The 15,320-nt window shown below is 39.9% G+C and overlaps 1 protein-coding gene across 6 annotated transcripts in view; it reads right to left on the reverse strand.

Moving 5' to 3' along the window:
• The window catches only part of SCAPER (S-phase cyclin A associated protein in the ER), a 131,597-nt gene that overhangs the window by 84,822 nt on the left and 31,455 nt on the right, over positions 1-15,320 (reverse strand). For all 6 annotated transcript variants that reach the window (XR_003572798.1, XM_027897964.1, XM_027897966.1 and 3 more), the window contains 10 exons: positions 14,040-14,210; positions 13,528-13,603; positions 12,952-13,069; positions 12,507-12,618; positions 12,108-12,248; positions 9,811-9,966; positions 8,384-8,526; positions 4,494-4,575; positions 4,231-4,383; positions 2,990-3,097 (listed from right to left, as the gene is read on the reverse strand). Coding sequence is in view for 5 of the 6 variants with exons in the window: in XM_027897964.1 (XP_027753765.1) it covers positions 2,990-3,097; positions 4,231-4,383; positions 4,494-4,575; positions 8,384-8,526; positions 9,811-9,966; positions 12,108-12,248; positions 12,507-12,618; positions 12,952-13,069; positions 13,528-13,603; positions 14,040-14,210 (1,260 nt within the window). In the remaining variant the exon portion in view is untranslated. The remainder of the gene's footprint in view (positions 1-2,989; positions 3,098-4,230; positions 4,384-4,493; positions 4,576-8,383; positions 8,527-9,810; positions 9,967-12,107; positions 12,249-12,506; positions 12,619-12,951; positions 13,070-13,527; positions 13,604-14,039; positions 14,211-15,320) is intronic.

Raw genomic sequence — 15,320 nt, forward strand, 5'->3', positions numbered from 1 at the left:
TTTACATCTGCTGCTGAACTGAAAGCAATATGGATATTGAGAGAGGGGATGGGAAATCGATAGCCCAGAAAATGGCAGTGCAAAAAGGAGGGAAAGCTGAGAGTGTGATGGGAGAAGACATTTAGGCAGAGAGATAATGGGGACACAATGTTGTTACTGCACTGAAACCATGAGGGACAGTGAAAGCATCAGAAAGGTAGTGAAGGAAAGATGGGTTTTAGCCTGCTGAAGGAGTTTTTACCAACCGTGTGAATTAACGTGTCTATAAAAGGTCAGACAAAAGCAAAGTTACAAAGGAAGTAAAAAAAAGGTGAATGGAACTTAAATTTGCTTTCATCTGTTTCAAAACGCTTCAAAATCCATCAGTGTTTGCTGTAAGAGAAATCTACCTCTGTTTCAGCTGGAGATTAATAAACCCCTAAACGAGGGGATTTTCACCCAAAAGGCCGAGGTGAATCGAAGCTGTCACACAACCTGAGAAAGAACTCCGTGCTTTTTCATTTTTAGTATTTTCATTCATAGCAAAACTATTTTGTTTAAACAGCACATGTTTAATTCCAAAACAAGGGGACATTGCTCCAACATAAAGTCTGCTTTTATCTCTGAAAATGTCTTTAAAAGTACAGAATTTAGAGATGCTGTAGCAAAGGGAAAAGCCCTAGAATGTACCAGTTTCTTTTTCTATCTGGCAAGATCAAATCCTGGCACCCACCTGGCCTGGAAAATTCAGTGTCAATGACCATTCAGAACAGTTTCTAACTTTTTGCTTACAGTCAAATCAACCAAAACCAATCCTTGCCGTGTGAAATTATATAATCATTTATTTCAATCAGTCTCCAAAGTCTTAAGGAGATACCTAAATCTTACCTTCTGAGATACCAACACAGACAACAAATATTTCAAGTCCTGTGATTTCTCAAGTAATAACAAAGAAATTCTATGATCAGATTACAATTTTTTAAAAAGCTTTTTCTTTCTAGGCAGCTCCCTATTATACTGAACAGGCTGAACACAAAATGAGTCAGAGATCAAGAGTAAGTTATCTGGGGCGTCAAGTGCATAAGGTTAAAGGTGAAATTTTATTAGGTCAAAGGTGATATAAATAAAATCTTTTATGTCAAAGAAGAAGGGTCCCAGACAAGACATATATAATCTAAAGACATCACAGATGACAAGTAATAACTTTAAGTAGTACAAGTGTGTTCTCACTAGAGTTACCTCCACTGACTAAAAAATTGAAAACCATGATAAATAAGTAACTGTGGGTATTATAAAGCGTCCCTGGGATATGGTTTTACTTCTATGTAATATACTCTCAATTTTTTTTCTCAATTATATCAGAACTTACTGAAGGCTTTGGTTGTGGAGGTGGCATCAACTGTGCATGCTGAATAAAGAGGTATACAAAGCAGACTGCTCCAACAAGTAAAACTGCTTTCCTACATTACAGTGACCATATCTCTAACATGTATGTCTTAGTACTGCTTTTTGGAAAAATAATAAGTAATGAAAAGCAGAGAGGGCCTCAGGCCAAGGAAATTTCAGATTACAATAATACAGTTCAGGATTTTATACTCAGACTAATTGACACATAGCTATGCATAATATATAAAATATTTAACAATGGAAGCATCCATATGCTAAATACTCTGCACCCCCTTAAGATCATTAAAATCTGCCATCATAATCCTGAAACTTCTTCTCTCCTTCCTCTCCTGCACTATTATTCAAGAAACACGTACACTTAACTTTCAACTTGGTCTTAAGTTCCCATCAAAATGTGTTGCTGAGAGACCCTGGATTCAAGCACGTGATGTTGGACAGCACAAAAATCAGGATCTCTGTGCCCTCTAGTGGAGCTTCTGTTTTCACCAGCTGAGTGCAAAAGCAGCTGCTGGGACCTGAAGCTGGAATTGTTAAGCTGCCACATGAGGTGTTGGGAGGAGTGTAAAATTATTATTTAGCAAATCAGACTCTCCAATTATCTTTTTTCTGTCCTTTCAGTGCTAACCAATAACCACCTCTGTGGGTTTCAGCACCTCAGTCTCCAAAGGTTTTTAAAAAAAGAAAAGATGTTACAACTGGATGCAAGAAGCTGTAAACACAAATTTTTTCATTAAATAAAAATAGTAACAAAAACTGTGAAGGAAAGGGAAAAAAATAACAACTGAACAGTGTCATTGGAATCAGCTCGGCTGGGAACAGATTTCCAAACATGACTAAGTTAAATTTGAATCAGCACTGCAGAACTGGCCTGCTCGGTGTGTCCTCCTGCCCCCTGACAGGAATAACACACAGGCATTCCCAATTTTTGGGGAGATGTGGCAGAACTCAAATTCTCATAGAAAAGGCCTTGACTTAACACTGCCCTTCAATTCAGGCAGCAGCAAAGGAACATTACATCAGACCACTATTCAGATGTGTTTTCTACAGCAGTTTTCTCTTGATTTAGTAAGAAACATCCTCAATTAATCCCTAAAAATCACACAAACAGCCAACTGAAGCTACTGAAAACCAAACTATTGCTCTTCTTAGCAATGTTAATACTTAAAAAACATTTCCAATCTTACATTTTAAAGTAATTTAGCAGTCCAATTTTGAGCACTGTGGACCTTGATCCATTGGACATCACATCTGACAACCTAAAAACAGGACTGAGGTATTTTAAGCAACAAGAAGGAACAAAGAAAAAACACGAGATGCCGACACCTGCGATATTGCATCAAATTTTTATGATAAGAAGATTACAGCAAGATGAAGAATGCTCTTGATTAATAGAAATTTGTCACATTTTACAGAGAATCTACTTCAAATGGCAATTGCCTGAAGTATTTGAATGCACTTATGCATTTATTCTCATCAGCAGTCTGCTCTGAATCCCATGCTAAGGTGTTCAATTCCTTCACAAGAATTTTCAAGACTTTCATGGGCTACTCAACTGAACAGCATTTACAACCAGAAGTAATAGAAAAAATATTACAAAACTTACCACTTCTTCATCTGAAAGCTCTCGCCCTTGTATGCTGCTGTTTTCTCTCACAGCTTGCTGGTGTTTTTTCCCTTTAATGTGGCTAAAAAGGTACACTTCTGATGAAATCTGTAATGACAGTGACTTAATAGTTATTTTTCCTTTGCAAATTCCATAATCCATAAATAAAAGTATTCACAATATAATACAAAATATGCCAACGTGTCAGGAGTATGTTCAGAAATCCAAGCACAGTACTTTAGTCCTCACCCTAATTTACATAAACATCTTTTATGCAGGACTTAGGGGTAAATTACAGAACGATTTGCAAGCCAGCAGTGCAATAACAGATTAAAAAATCTTGGCTTCTCATCTCATTTTTACTTCAATCTAACTTCACATACTGGATTTTCACTCTGAGATGCAGGATCAGTGAGCATGCAAGACTCCAGGCTGCTGAGCCTGAGTTTCTGTTCCAGCACTGCCTGAGGTGATCCCAAGCAATCTTGCTCAATTTAGCAATTCAAGGAAATAATGCTCTGGAGGATATAAGGCTGCAATAAATGCACAGCCCTTTGCAAATCAGGGAAACCAGTTATCAACAAGAAGAGATCTCCCATCTTCCTGCTCGGTCACTGTATGGTTTCTCCTCTGCATTTTTCCTGGGATACAGGGAAGGGCAGACACGAGCAGAGATGCCCTGTGAGGTTGGAAATCTGCCCAGTTTCCAACAGTGACCAAAAAATAAGATAACAAAGGAAAAGAGGAGACGAAGCAGACACTGGTTTTCCCTTCCAACCCTTTTAAGCATCCAACCAAACTCAATTCAAGAACTTGTTGAGTTTGACGTGGTTTCTCCATATCCTTCAGTGAATCTCAATCCAATGAAACCTGTCCAACCAACCCCTGAACTCAGAGTAAATTCAAATATGTAAAAGAACCATATTCCTTACTTGGCTTTAAATCTGTCTTTTAACTCCCTTCCATCTGATGCTCTGGAATTCTTGCTTTTCTTGGCAGAGACAGCTAAAAACTGGGCACTGCCCACCCTCTCCCTTCTACCCACAACTCCACAGCTCTTCCAAATCCTCCCTAACCCACCTTTATAAATCCATACAGACAGAAGGATCCAGAGCACTTTACAAGAGCAGAGGGGACACAGTAAACGTGCATCCCTCTCATCTGGGAGCGAAGCACAATTTGTACCTTCCTGGCTTAGGTTGGCCTTGCAATCCCAACAGCATCCCCTCAATCCCACTTACCATCACGTTGCACAACGAGCACTGCTTCTTTCGTTCATATGGTGTGAGTTTTGGTGCATAATCAGTATTAGCATGTCTTCCACTACTTAATTCAGCTGCTTTCTCTTTTCTCTGTTCAATTTGTTCCATGTGCCTCCTAATACTTTCATCATGCTGAATGGGAAATAATCAAAGCCACAAAGAAAAATCACGTTGGATTACGGTGGAATTAAAGTGTGCAAAGAAAAATGGACGTGTTTTTCAACTTATCTCTCCTTTTATACCTTCAGCTGAATCTTCTTCTGTAGTTCTTCCATGGCTTCTTGCTGAGCCGCAGTGAGAGCTGCCAACCTCTCTTCTCGATCTCTAAGCAAAAAGACAAGAAGTATGGGGAGAACTTGTAATAATGAAAAGCATGAATAATACTGACAGATTTCTGCCAGAAATGGAGAGCAACAACACCCAGAAATGAAGCTGAAGATGGTTCGGTAGAAAAACAGCGAAAAGCAACTTAGTTAACAGAGAATACAGATATTTTCATTAGAGTGGTTTAATAAAGACACAGAATCTCTGCAGCAGAGCCTGGATCAAACCTCAGCCCAAATCAGAGCAACAACAGTCAACAGCGAGCAATGTGAGACCCTGTCACCATCTGCTGATGGCTGCAGTCAGTGAATCAAAGGGGAGGAGTGAAACAGCAAATTGAAAAGAAACCTTCCCAGCACTGAGGGCAGTGTGTTTTGCAGAAAGGTTTCATCAGAGGAAGTTTGAATCCAGAAACTTACAGATAACATCAGACAGTAGAGCTGTGAGTGATAAACTGATGCTCTGGAACACTGCAATTCCAAAGGTTCAAGATACCAAAGGACAGCAGAAGAGGAGACATTCATCTGTCACCTTCTCCATGCAATAACTGCAGTCAGGACCTACTTTGCTCACTGAACCTGTCTACCCTACATCCCTCCTCCCAAAACTGAATCCTGCCTCAAACTTCACTTGTCCTCTTCATTTGGAGCAACTCTTCTTCCCCTGCCCAGCACGGAGCTCACGCATGTGGATGTCTGAGCCTGTGAATCCCCAACCAGCACCTGTTGAAGAGATTTGGGGTTCTCTCCTCTCTGAGAAAAGAACAGGAGGTATAACTTGATCTGTTACTGTAATAACACATGATTAACCAGCAACCTGCAGGTAACAGTTTCAAGAACAACTTCCCAGTGATCAGGAAGCCAAGGGAGCTCTTAAATCCTGCAGAGGAAGACAAGCAGCTACTCGTGCTGTTTGTACAAGAAGAAATGGGATGGGAGGGCAACACATCTCCCAGAAACCTGGCAGCTCTGAGGGGCCAAAAGATGTAAGAGAAGTTTTGAGTAACAATGAACTATGAAGTCATTCACAGCCATCTCTTTCAAAGGCATTCTAAAATTAAAAAGTAGCTTGAGTGACAAAACTAGAAAGGCTAACATAAGGAATATTACCCAAACTGCAGTGGGTTTTACGTGTGGATTTCTGTTTTTTAAACACAAATCTGATAAAAAAACCCCAAATCATTTACATAAAAGTAGAAGGCTCAGATAAAGTAACACTTTAAAACAAAAAGCCACAGAAAATATAAAAGCAGATAGGAAAGGAGAAGGGGGAGGAAGTTAAGTCACACGATAAACACCAAACAACTGTCCTTTCAGACAGAATAAGTGAACTCTTCCAATTGCCACGGGCGTGGGGGGCGAGGAAGAGATGATGGATGAGAAGCATTGGGTGGTTTATGTGCTCTCTCCCCTGAGGTACATAAAGGAAAACTCAACTGCAGCCTTTGTTTGTGTTTTAAAGAGCTCCTGACCCACACCAGGAGCTGAGACAAAACACAACTAGCACGTGACCCAAAGCCAAAGCTTCTTTCAGCCATTTCTGTCAGTTTGTGGCTTTATGTATTTGTTTAATGCTACAAACTCCAACAAATTATTATCATTGCACACTTTGGGTTAATAGCATTTGAAACAAAACTCTCAGGTTTCCATTTACAAAGCATCAACATTACTCCTGCACAAGCCCTTCTGAAAGCACTCTTTTTACATGGTTAGGGTACATTATACACTTTTATGATTTCTATTGACAAGAACAAAATTTTCCATATTATGGATTTCAACTCTCTGGAATATAAAAATACTTCGAAATTACAACTAAAACCTTACTGGAAACAAGTTAATGTACCATAAGGGCAGAGGGGCTTTTAAAGTCAGTTTTAAGTATACTATTCCTTTCATACAGATGCTTTAATCACCACCAGATGCACATGGTAAAGCTTACACTGAAGAAACTTTAAGAAGATATTACAAAAATTCCTCATTCCAGCAAGTATTAAATCTTCAGGATACAAGCTAAATCCCAGCAGCAGGGAAAAAAAAACCAAGAGAACACCAAATGATAGCCCAAGGTTCCCCCAAAACACACTGAAATCCAGGATGGAGGGGACAGTGCAGCCAAATTCCCATCAAGCTCATCCCTCCCTGAACTTCAAAACCGGGACACTGAATCCTCCTCTAATTCTGCCGTGTTAGAGCAACCTCAGAACTGTTATTAAGTAATGACTCTGAAGCCATTCTGACATAACAGATTGTAGGACACCACACAGACATTCTTTCCTGCTCTTTCCCAAAATAATCAGGGGGGGAAAAAAAAAAAAAAAAAGGAAAAAAAGGGAGCAAAATCTCTCCCGTGTAATCAGCATCTGGCAAAGAAAAACAAGTGCAAGCACGGTGCTGCAATATCAACTCCAAAGGGTTTGAAAACTGAGTGTTAGAGCAGCAAACAGAGAGGAAATTTGCTGACACACAATACTACCAGAAGGGAAGTGGAAACTGCAGTTTCTCACATATCACAAGGAAATAAATGGGGTGCAACAAGGGGAAGTGGCAGATTAAACACTGACTAAACACAAAAAGTGAAGAATTATGTGGTTGGAGCTGTTACATGAGTTTTAACTGTAGAAGATCTTAGATGTCAATGGGATAATTATCTCACATTTGCTTACTGTGAGGGTTTCCTTGAATTCCAGAAAGATAGAGAAGCCTTACACATGCAGTGCCCACCTTCCCAAAACAGGACCAAATTCTCCCTCTTATTCCTAACCTTCCCCAGGTGTCTGTGAATGAGAACAAGGTACTGAAGGGTTCATCCCAGCTCACTGTATCTCACTGTGACCTGGCTCAATACACTGAGGAAAGGTCCATGATGTCCTGGGAAAGGCTATAAATCCTACCCAGAATTCATTACCCACCTAATGGAAAGCTCAATCTCTTTATGATGTCACTCATGATTTTGGAAGATGAAAGGTGATCAATACATTCCTGAATATTTTACTTGGAGAAAAAAATACTCCCTTTGTGACAATTGTGAAGAAAACAAGCCATGACAACTAAAATGTATAAAGAACCATTAGTAACACCTGAAAAAAATGTAACTTCTATTTAGGTTTTATGGAATTCCAGTAGAAGGAGAACTGTAGGAAAACAGGAAGTAACAGGAGGTGAATACAAAGAGAATTTGGCAAATTAAACAAGCAGAATGTAGTTTCCCCTTTCAGACTTGAAAGGAAACCTCTCTCACACGCAGTGCTCACTCTCTGCACTTCATCTTTGGCACTACAGAAAGAGAGGGCAGAGCCCATGTGGAAGCCCCTTCATGAACTTTTGATTATGGATAAAAACCATAAACCAAAGAGTTCATGGGCAGCAGAATTAATGAAGCCTGATTTCCCAGCTTTGTGCTTCCCAGATGGGATCTCTGGTGTCTAAAAAAAAGGTGAAATCCAATTGATGCCAGCAAGCCCAAAAGGAGAGTGGAGGAAATGGGGAACGTGGGAACATTAATCTTGTTTCCACTGAAAACTAAGGTAAAATATAAAAAAGGCGAATTACTAAAAGCTCTTGTCAGCAATAAAACTCAGATGAATGTAATAACACACAAAGTCTTGCATCTTACATTGTGCATGTCTCCAAGGAATACAAATCTCTCCTACAGAATTCAGGATGACTCACCTGATTTCTTCTTTCAAACCACTCCTCAAGGATACCCATCAAAGCTACCTGTTAAACTCCTGCTGAGCCAGGAGGGCCCTGCTGTGCTGGAGGGGATAATGGTGAAGGGCAGGGAGCCAAAGGAGTGATTGCAAAGTTACCTGGCCCTCTCCCTGGCTGCATCTTCTCGTGCTTTCTCCTTCTCCTGCCTCTGCTGTTCGATCCGCGCTTCCTGCTCCTTCCTCTTCATCAGCAGCTCCTCCACCCGCGCCTGGCGCTCCGCTTCCAGGGCTCGCTTGCGCTCCTGCCAGAGGAGAGACAATAACAGCTCTTCTTTGAGGGAAAAATCACAAAGGAATTAACAGGAAGTGTATTTAATGTCTGCTTACAGCATTTTGTCCTTCAGGATGGAGGAAGAACGGTGTTTTTTAGGGAATAAAATGCCAATTTGAGCATTTTATTCAGAAGTTTGAACATGCCCTGAAAGCAGAGCTGGACGAACTAACCATGAATTTAACATATACTTTGCTCATTCTGAAGAAGTTTATGCAATATAAAAGCTTATTAGTCTAGTTCATCAATAAGGTTATTTGAAAATATTTTAAACATCCTACAGGTAATGTAGAAACAACAAAACACAGGGCTCAAAATATAAGGCTTTGCTCAACTATTAAAAAAACTTGTGCATGGAAAAAGCACAGCAGGGAAGCATCAGCTTGATCCTTGGTCTGGCAAAAAGGATACAAAGAGAACAGTGTGGGCCCTAAGTGGGATTTAGGACTGAAATCCTGTCTGCAGTGTCTGCCCAACTGCCAGGCTAAGAACAGCCCTGTGCCTACATAGCCCAGGAAAGGGCTAAAAAAAGGGCAGAGAGAAGACAGAGTTAAAAAAAAAAAAAACCCAAAACCACAGGAAGGAATTCATTTAAAACTGTGAGCTGGAAAAAGGAAACATAAATATCTACAAAAAATGGGATCGCTGCACTTAGGTTTTTAATAAACAATCTGGAAGGGTACTTTCCCCTGATAATGCAACTGACCCTTGGAAATCCAGAAACTTGGTTTAGATTCTCACATCCACAAAAAGTGGATGCACGAGGTTGGGAAAACCTAGAACTGAAATGCTGCATTAAAACAAAAAAAAAAAACCCAAATAAAAAGCAACCAGAAGTCCAGGAACACAAACACATTTGCACTGTGGTTTCCCCTGATCCTGTAAAAAGTACTGTAATTATGACAGCAGGCATATGATAGGGACTATTTTACTGTTTCCTCTCTCAAAGTTATAACTATTACCAAAACACAAGGATTTTGTTTATGAAGTGGTAACAAATATTTTTTTTAAAAAAAGCTTAAGACAGGCATGAGTCACACCTACCCAGTCATGGCAGCTCTGCTACAGGGGCTTTATAATTTACCTTCCTCCCTTTTCCCACGGGAATATTTCAAAGGAGAAACACGTTAGAATACACTTCTCCAAAGCTGAACAAAGGAGGTTGAGACAGAAAGCAACAAGGACTCTGCAGAGCCAGAATGAAACTCAGGCACATATTTCACTGTCCCCCTGCAGCCACAGAAAAAAACTGTACCTGAACTGCCTCATCCCGGGCTTGTTTCTCCTCCTGCCTTCGCTGACGCTCCTCTTGCAGCTCATTCAAACGCTGCTCGTACTCCTTCAGTTTGTTCAGCACGTCGTGACGCTTGTTTTGAGCTTCTAAGGTGTTTATAAAGGCGATTTCATTCACCTGCAATCATCAGAAGGTACGAGGAAAGGCCTGAGAGGGTGAACTGGGTTTCATTCTCAGGGAATTCCAACCATTTGATAATTAAACTGGTGGGATGTTTCTTCAGAATGGGTTGGAAAATTACCAAGTTGAGAATAAGTCTTTAGGTTTTAATGTGTTGTGTTTGGGGTTTTTTTGGTTTGTTTGTGTTTTTTTTTGTTTTGTTTTTTTGTTTTATTGTTTTGTTTGTTTTAAACGAGATAACGCACGGACTATAAAAAGTGAAATTGAATTGTATCAGAAAAATCAAGAAACTTCGGGTAAAATAAAGAAAAATCTTCCCAGTCCTCTCAGAAATGGGACTTCATCAGTCTATCCTCTCATTCATAACATGTGGAATGTTGAGACCCAGATGGATAAATCAGTAAAATAAGTACGTGCCAGTAGAATCCAACAGGTCTTTTGATCTAACTTTAAATATGTGTGTACTTACTAATTAAAAAAGTGAAATTATACATAGTATAAGTAGGAAAAAAACAAACAAGGTCATGGCCTTCATATTTCTTATCCATATCACCTACTTCAGAAATTTATATTACCTTTTTCAACCACAGCACAGTGCAATACACAAGATCAAAAAAAATTAATAAGAAAAGGTCGGTTTAAAAGAACTTTAAAGTGCACACTAAAAAAGTGAGTAAAGAGAACAACAGATCACGTAAAGGGTGGTAGGATATTTGTACCTTTGTTTACTGACTAGAATCCATTTACAGAATGGATTTTACAGGGCAGCAGACAAGCAAGCACTGGGAATTTAGATAACCAACTGGACAGCAACAGTTACCATGGTCTGCAGTTATCCTGCTCATCAGTTATTTCTCTAAAGCCTTCTGGCCCAACTAACCTTTATTTCCACAACACAAGAGCCTCACGAGGCAGCAGGTCCTACACATTTAAACACACACAATATATGAAACATCTGCTTGTCTGGGGAATTATGGCCAAGTGTGATTTAGTTAATATAATTATACAAGTCACACGGTGTAATGAAATAATAATGAAGGTATGTTAGAGAGAATTAGGTAGTCTAGAAATCATTTGAATCCAAGAGAGAAACAGTAACTAAGTAAAAAAACTAAATCAGTTTTAATCAAAGTTTTGTTGTGCTTGTCTTGAATAATGAGGATGAACAGCTGCACCAATCACAGCTGGGATACATGCTCATCATATAAGGAAACATTTTCATTTTAAGGAGATGGGAAAACACTGTTTAAAATAAAATATTTCATTTATATTCTACTGGTTTTGGCTGGGACAGAGTTAATTCTCTTCACAGTAGTTACTATGGGACCATGCTTTGGATCTGTGCTGGAAACAGTGCTGATAACACAGGGATGTTTTAGTTACTGCTGAGCAGGGCTTGCACAGTGTCAAGGCCAACTGACCAAAGGGATATTTGAGGCCACAGGACATCATCACGTGCAGCAACAAAACCAGGGGGAGCTTGGCAGGGGTGGCCGCTCAGGGACTGTCAGCCATTTTCTTTTGCATCCACGAAAATGTTTATCAAAGTAATATGAATGAGGCAAACCAAGAAGCACCCATCCAGTGCCCATCTTATGGAATTACATATCAAGTCAGAAAAGCACCAAACAAAACACTTATTTTAGAATAACTGCAGGTTTCTATCTATTTCCAGCTGCTTAAACAACATTAGTGGTACAAAACACAGAAACATACTGGTAAAGGACACAGAAAGCTTGATATTTAAATAGAGGAGAAGAGTAATGAACTCCTCCACTTCTCTTTCTACATGCTGAAAAGAATTGATCATCAGATCATCTACTCCTTCCAGGACTAAGTGTCACCAAAAATGCTGCCATACTCTCTGTGAGGAACAAAAGCAGCAAGACAAACTATCAGATCTTCGACTTCAACCCATCTTTTCTTCCAGTCCAACCCGCCACGATGCCTAATAACAGCTAATTCATTTTAAATTCACACTGGAGAAAAATGGCCTGTTCAGACATCAGCATTTACCTGCTCCACGGTTCACAGCTGTTCATATCTCATCTGTACCCTCCCTCAGAACTCTGAGGTACAACATGTATAAAAGCCTAACTATTAGACTGTTCCTCTTTGTTTTAAACAGAGTAACTCACCTTAGCTTCTTCCTCTTGTGCTTTTTTCACAATTGCTTGTAGCTGCACTTCCCGTTTGAATTCCGCATGGAGCAACTTCTCCTCCATCATCCTGCGCCTCTGATCTAAGAGTTCTTCTTTCCATTTCCTTACATCTTTCTCCTGCACAGAATGAGCAGGTTTGTTACTAACACAGTAACTGAAAACAGGGCCTGAATTTTCCTCGGGGTTTTCTAACCCTCAAAGCTTTCTTTACAGGAACAAAATATTTCCATGCCCTACACAGAGCCTGTAAACTCAGACTCAGATGCAAACTGCATTTCATCATTAGTTTTAATCTCTAACATGTCTAGACTAGGTAGAAAAAAACCTCTTTTCTGAAAGGCAGCAGAGCAGCTCTTTATATTACAGAAAGCTTACCCTCTCCATTAATTTTTGAAGCTTCAGTGTCTTTTCTTCACGTAACTTCTCTCTCAGCTGTTGAGCTTTCATTTGTTTCTCTTCGTGTTTCTTTTTGGATTCTGCTATTGTTCTTTTAATAAAAACCAAAGCAGAGCAAAAGCAAGTGAGACAACACGAACTGACAGCGTAGCTAACATTTCTATGTCATTTCAGTTAAGAGAAAAAAAAAAATAGGCCACTGGAGGGCAATTATTTCCCGTAAATGCGAATTCTCTTCTAGACTTCAACTCTTTAGTGGACAGTGCAGCACGAGCCTAGTCCATTATGCAGAAATACATCTAGAGCTTTCTGTGACACTTCCCACCCACAGATTTACACAAAGCAGGTTTCTGAAGCTTCAAGCAGCCACGGGAGTGGCTGCCTGTTCTCACTGGCTAAGGCAGAGAGAAGCCACGTGCAGCACCTTTTGCGGGAGGGGGAGGAGAGTTTCTCGTGCATGTGGATCCCGTGGCCAGGGGGCCGTGCAGGCTCCTCCTCCACTCTGTCTCCCCAGGAGTTGCTCTGGCGCCACGACTCGCGGGCTGTGCAGGAGGAAAACGAAGATGTGGGTAATTTAAACGTGATTTTCTGGGAAAAGCGCGATTAATAAGCATTAGCTCCTCTTGGAGTTCTCTCTCAGATGGGTCCCTTGAGCCGAGGTGCAAACACAGACTGAAGAATGTTACATTTATCTCTAATTTCCATGCATTTTAATGCTTAAATTATTTTATTACACTTTATCTGAATGTTAAGATAAAACTGGATAAAAAAAATGTAAAATGCTAATAGAGGGATGGGTCAAGAAAGCTGAAGAACAAAGACACACATATAGTTTGAACACACATCTTTTCTCAGGAAATAACATAGAAAATAACATAACCTGGAACGATATTTAGGTGTTGGGGAAACTTCTGAAACCTTAACTAGCCATGAGTAAAATGGGCATTTTTCTAAATTTTTGCTGTTGTTTCCATGTAAGCACAGTAACGTGAAAATTTACCTTCATAATCTGCCAGAACATCATTCCAGTCCATAGACAAACCACAGAAAGATATGCTTCCATTGCCTATACCAGCCTGAAAATCAACATGAACCAGACAGTAAAAACACAAACTTTAACCCACAGGCATACACAGACATTAAACGGTGCCAAATCAGCAACATTCAGCAATGTTTCCAAACTCAGCTGGTCACCCCAAAGACATGCTGTTCCTGCTCTTCCTGACAGTGAAAGTGGACACTTCTGCTTCACCCAGCCTTGTGTGGCAGTAATGAAGATAAAAAGTCCCAGTTCCCCCCTGTTTTGCACCCAGAAATAGGCAGCAGGACAAGGGTTGTAACATCAGAGAGCTCTGTATTGGGGTTTAGTAAAGCCTAAATATACCTTGGTTTGGTATAATTCTTACATGACACTATTTAGTCACAGCTTACATTAACAAATCGTCTATTCCCACTCCCCTGATGACAAGGACAGCTGGAATTTGGGCACAATAAAATAACGTGGACACTCACAGAGAAATCGCTGTCGTTGTCAGTCTCGATGTTGATGTCATTGTTCTCCTCGGCTTCGATCTCCCTGGTTAACTGCTCCTCCTCTGCAATAGCACTGGCAATGGCTTCTTCATTGGCCTTTTCCAAGCGATCTGCCAACTCTTCTTTCTTAGCAAGGACTTCTGCCATGGACTGCAGGGAACACGACACGAGGGAAAAAGCCAAAGTCAGCAGCAAGCCCGAAAAAGTGGATTCCATGCAGTTAATATGAATTATATTGTATTTTTGTTCGACTTCTCATTACTTGTAGTTCTTTTACTGCTATATTTTGTGAAGGTAACTGAAATATAAAGCCCACCAAAACTGTTAGCAACCATTAACTCATTTAATAGCTACGTGAACACTTATGAAATCAATTATCATTCACATCATTCCAAAACATATTACACAAACACTGTCATTAAAAGCAACAAAGACAGTTCTTCTGTAATTATTGTTTTAAATACCCACTTTTAGGGACCAAGCAAGGCATGCTCTGAGCCATTAATGCATGGCCTGCTGTTATCTTTTTAAACAGAATCATGCTCCAAAGTACTATTTAAAGATGAAAATTGTCTGCATGAACCATATCTGGAAACTTCACTAGAGTTAATACAATAGAATCTCAGGTTGTACTTGTTTTTCTACAGGGATGACAAGAGAGTGAGGCAACAATGCAAGCCTGAAAATGCTGACTGACTGTCTTTTCCTTCTCTACTGTCCAGTATTAACCAGTTCATTTCCACTCCAGCAATCAAAAATGTGCCACGACACACAAACTGGTGTTTAAAGCAGTGTAATCCGGAGTAGTAAAATGCTTCCAAGAGACACAGATCCCACCAACCCGTCAGCATCCTGAAGTGTTAATGCCTGAGCATCTGGAACAATGTTAGTGGATGAGTGGCTAGAAATCAGCTCTAAAAGCAAACAAGGACTTGGTTTGGCAATTACCTAGCAGGAGAAGTCCAGTTTGCAAAAGATGTTAAAGGGAAAGTGATTTACAGGACAACCTCTGCAAATCAGAATTTTAATCTAGTTTCTGAAAAAAAGAAAAAAAAAAAAAAAAACAACAGAACAAAACCCAAAGCAAAACCTGAAAGTATAACCTGGGTTTTATTACTGCAACTCTCCACTCAGACAATCCCAGTAAAGCAGACACACCCTGAGACCTGCAGAATTCTCCAGACAAGAAGGGACACCCTTTTTGGAAAGCCACGTAAAAACAGAATACTGACTTCACATTTATGGCTTAAGAACAGCATT

The sequence above is a fragment of the Empidonax traillii genome, unplaced genomic scaffold, assembly GCF_003031625.1.
Source record: "Empidonax traillii isolate 1590-97213 ecotype Southwest subspecies unplaced genomic scaffold, ASM303162v1 scaffold571:size529327, whole genome shotgun sequence".
In the NCBI taxonomy this organism is placed as follows: Eukaryota; Metazoa; Chordata; class Aves; order Passeriformes; family Tyrannidae; genus Empidonax; species Empidonax traillii.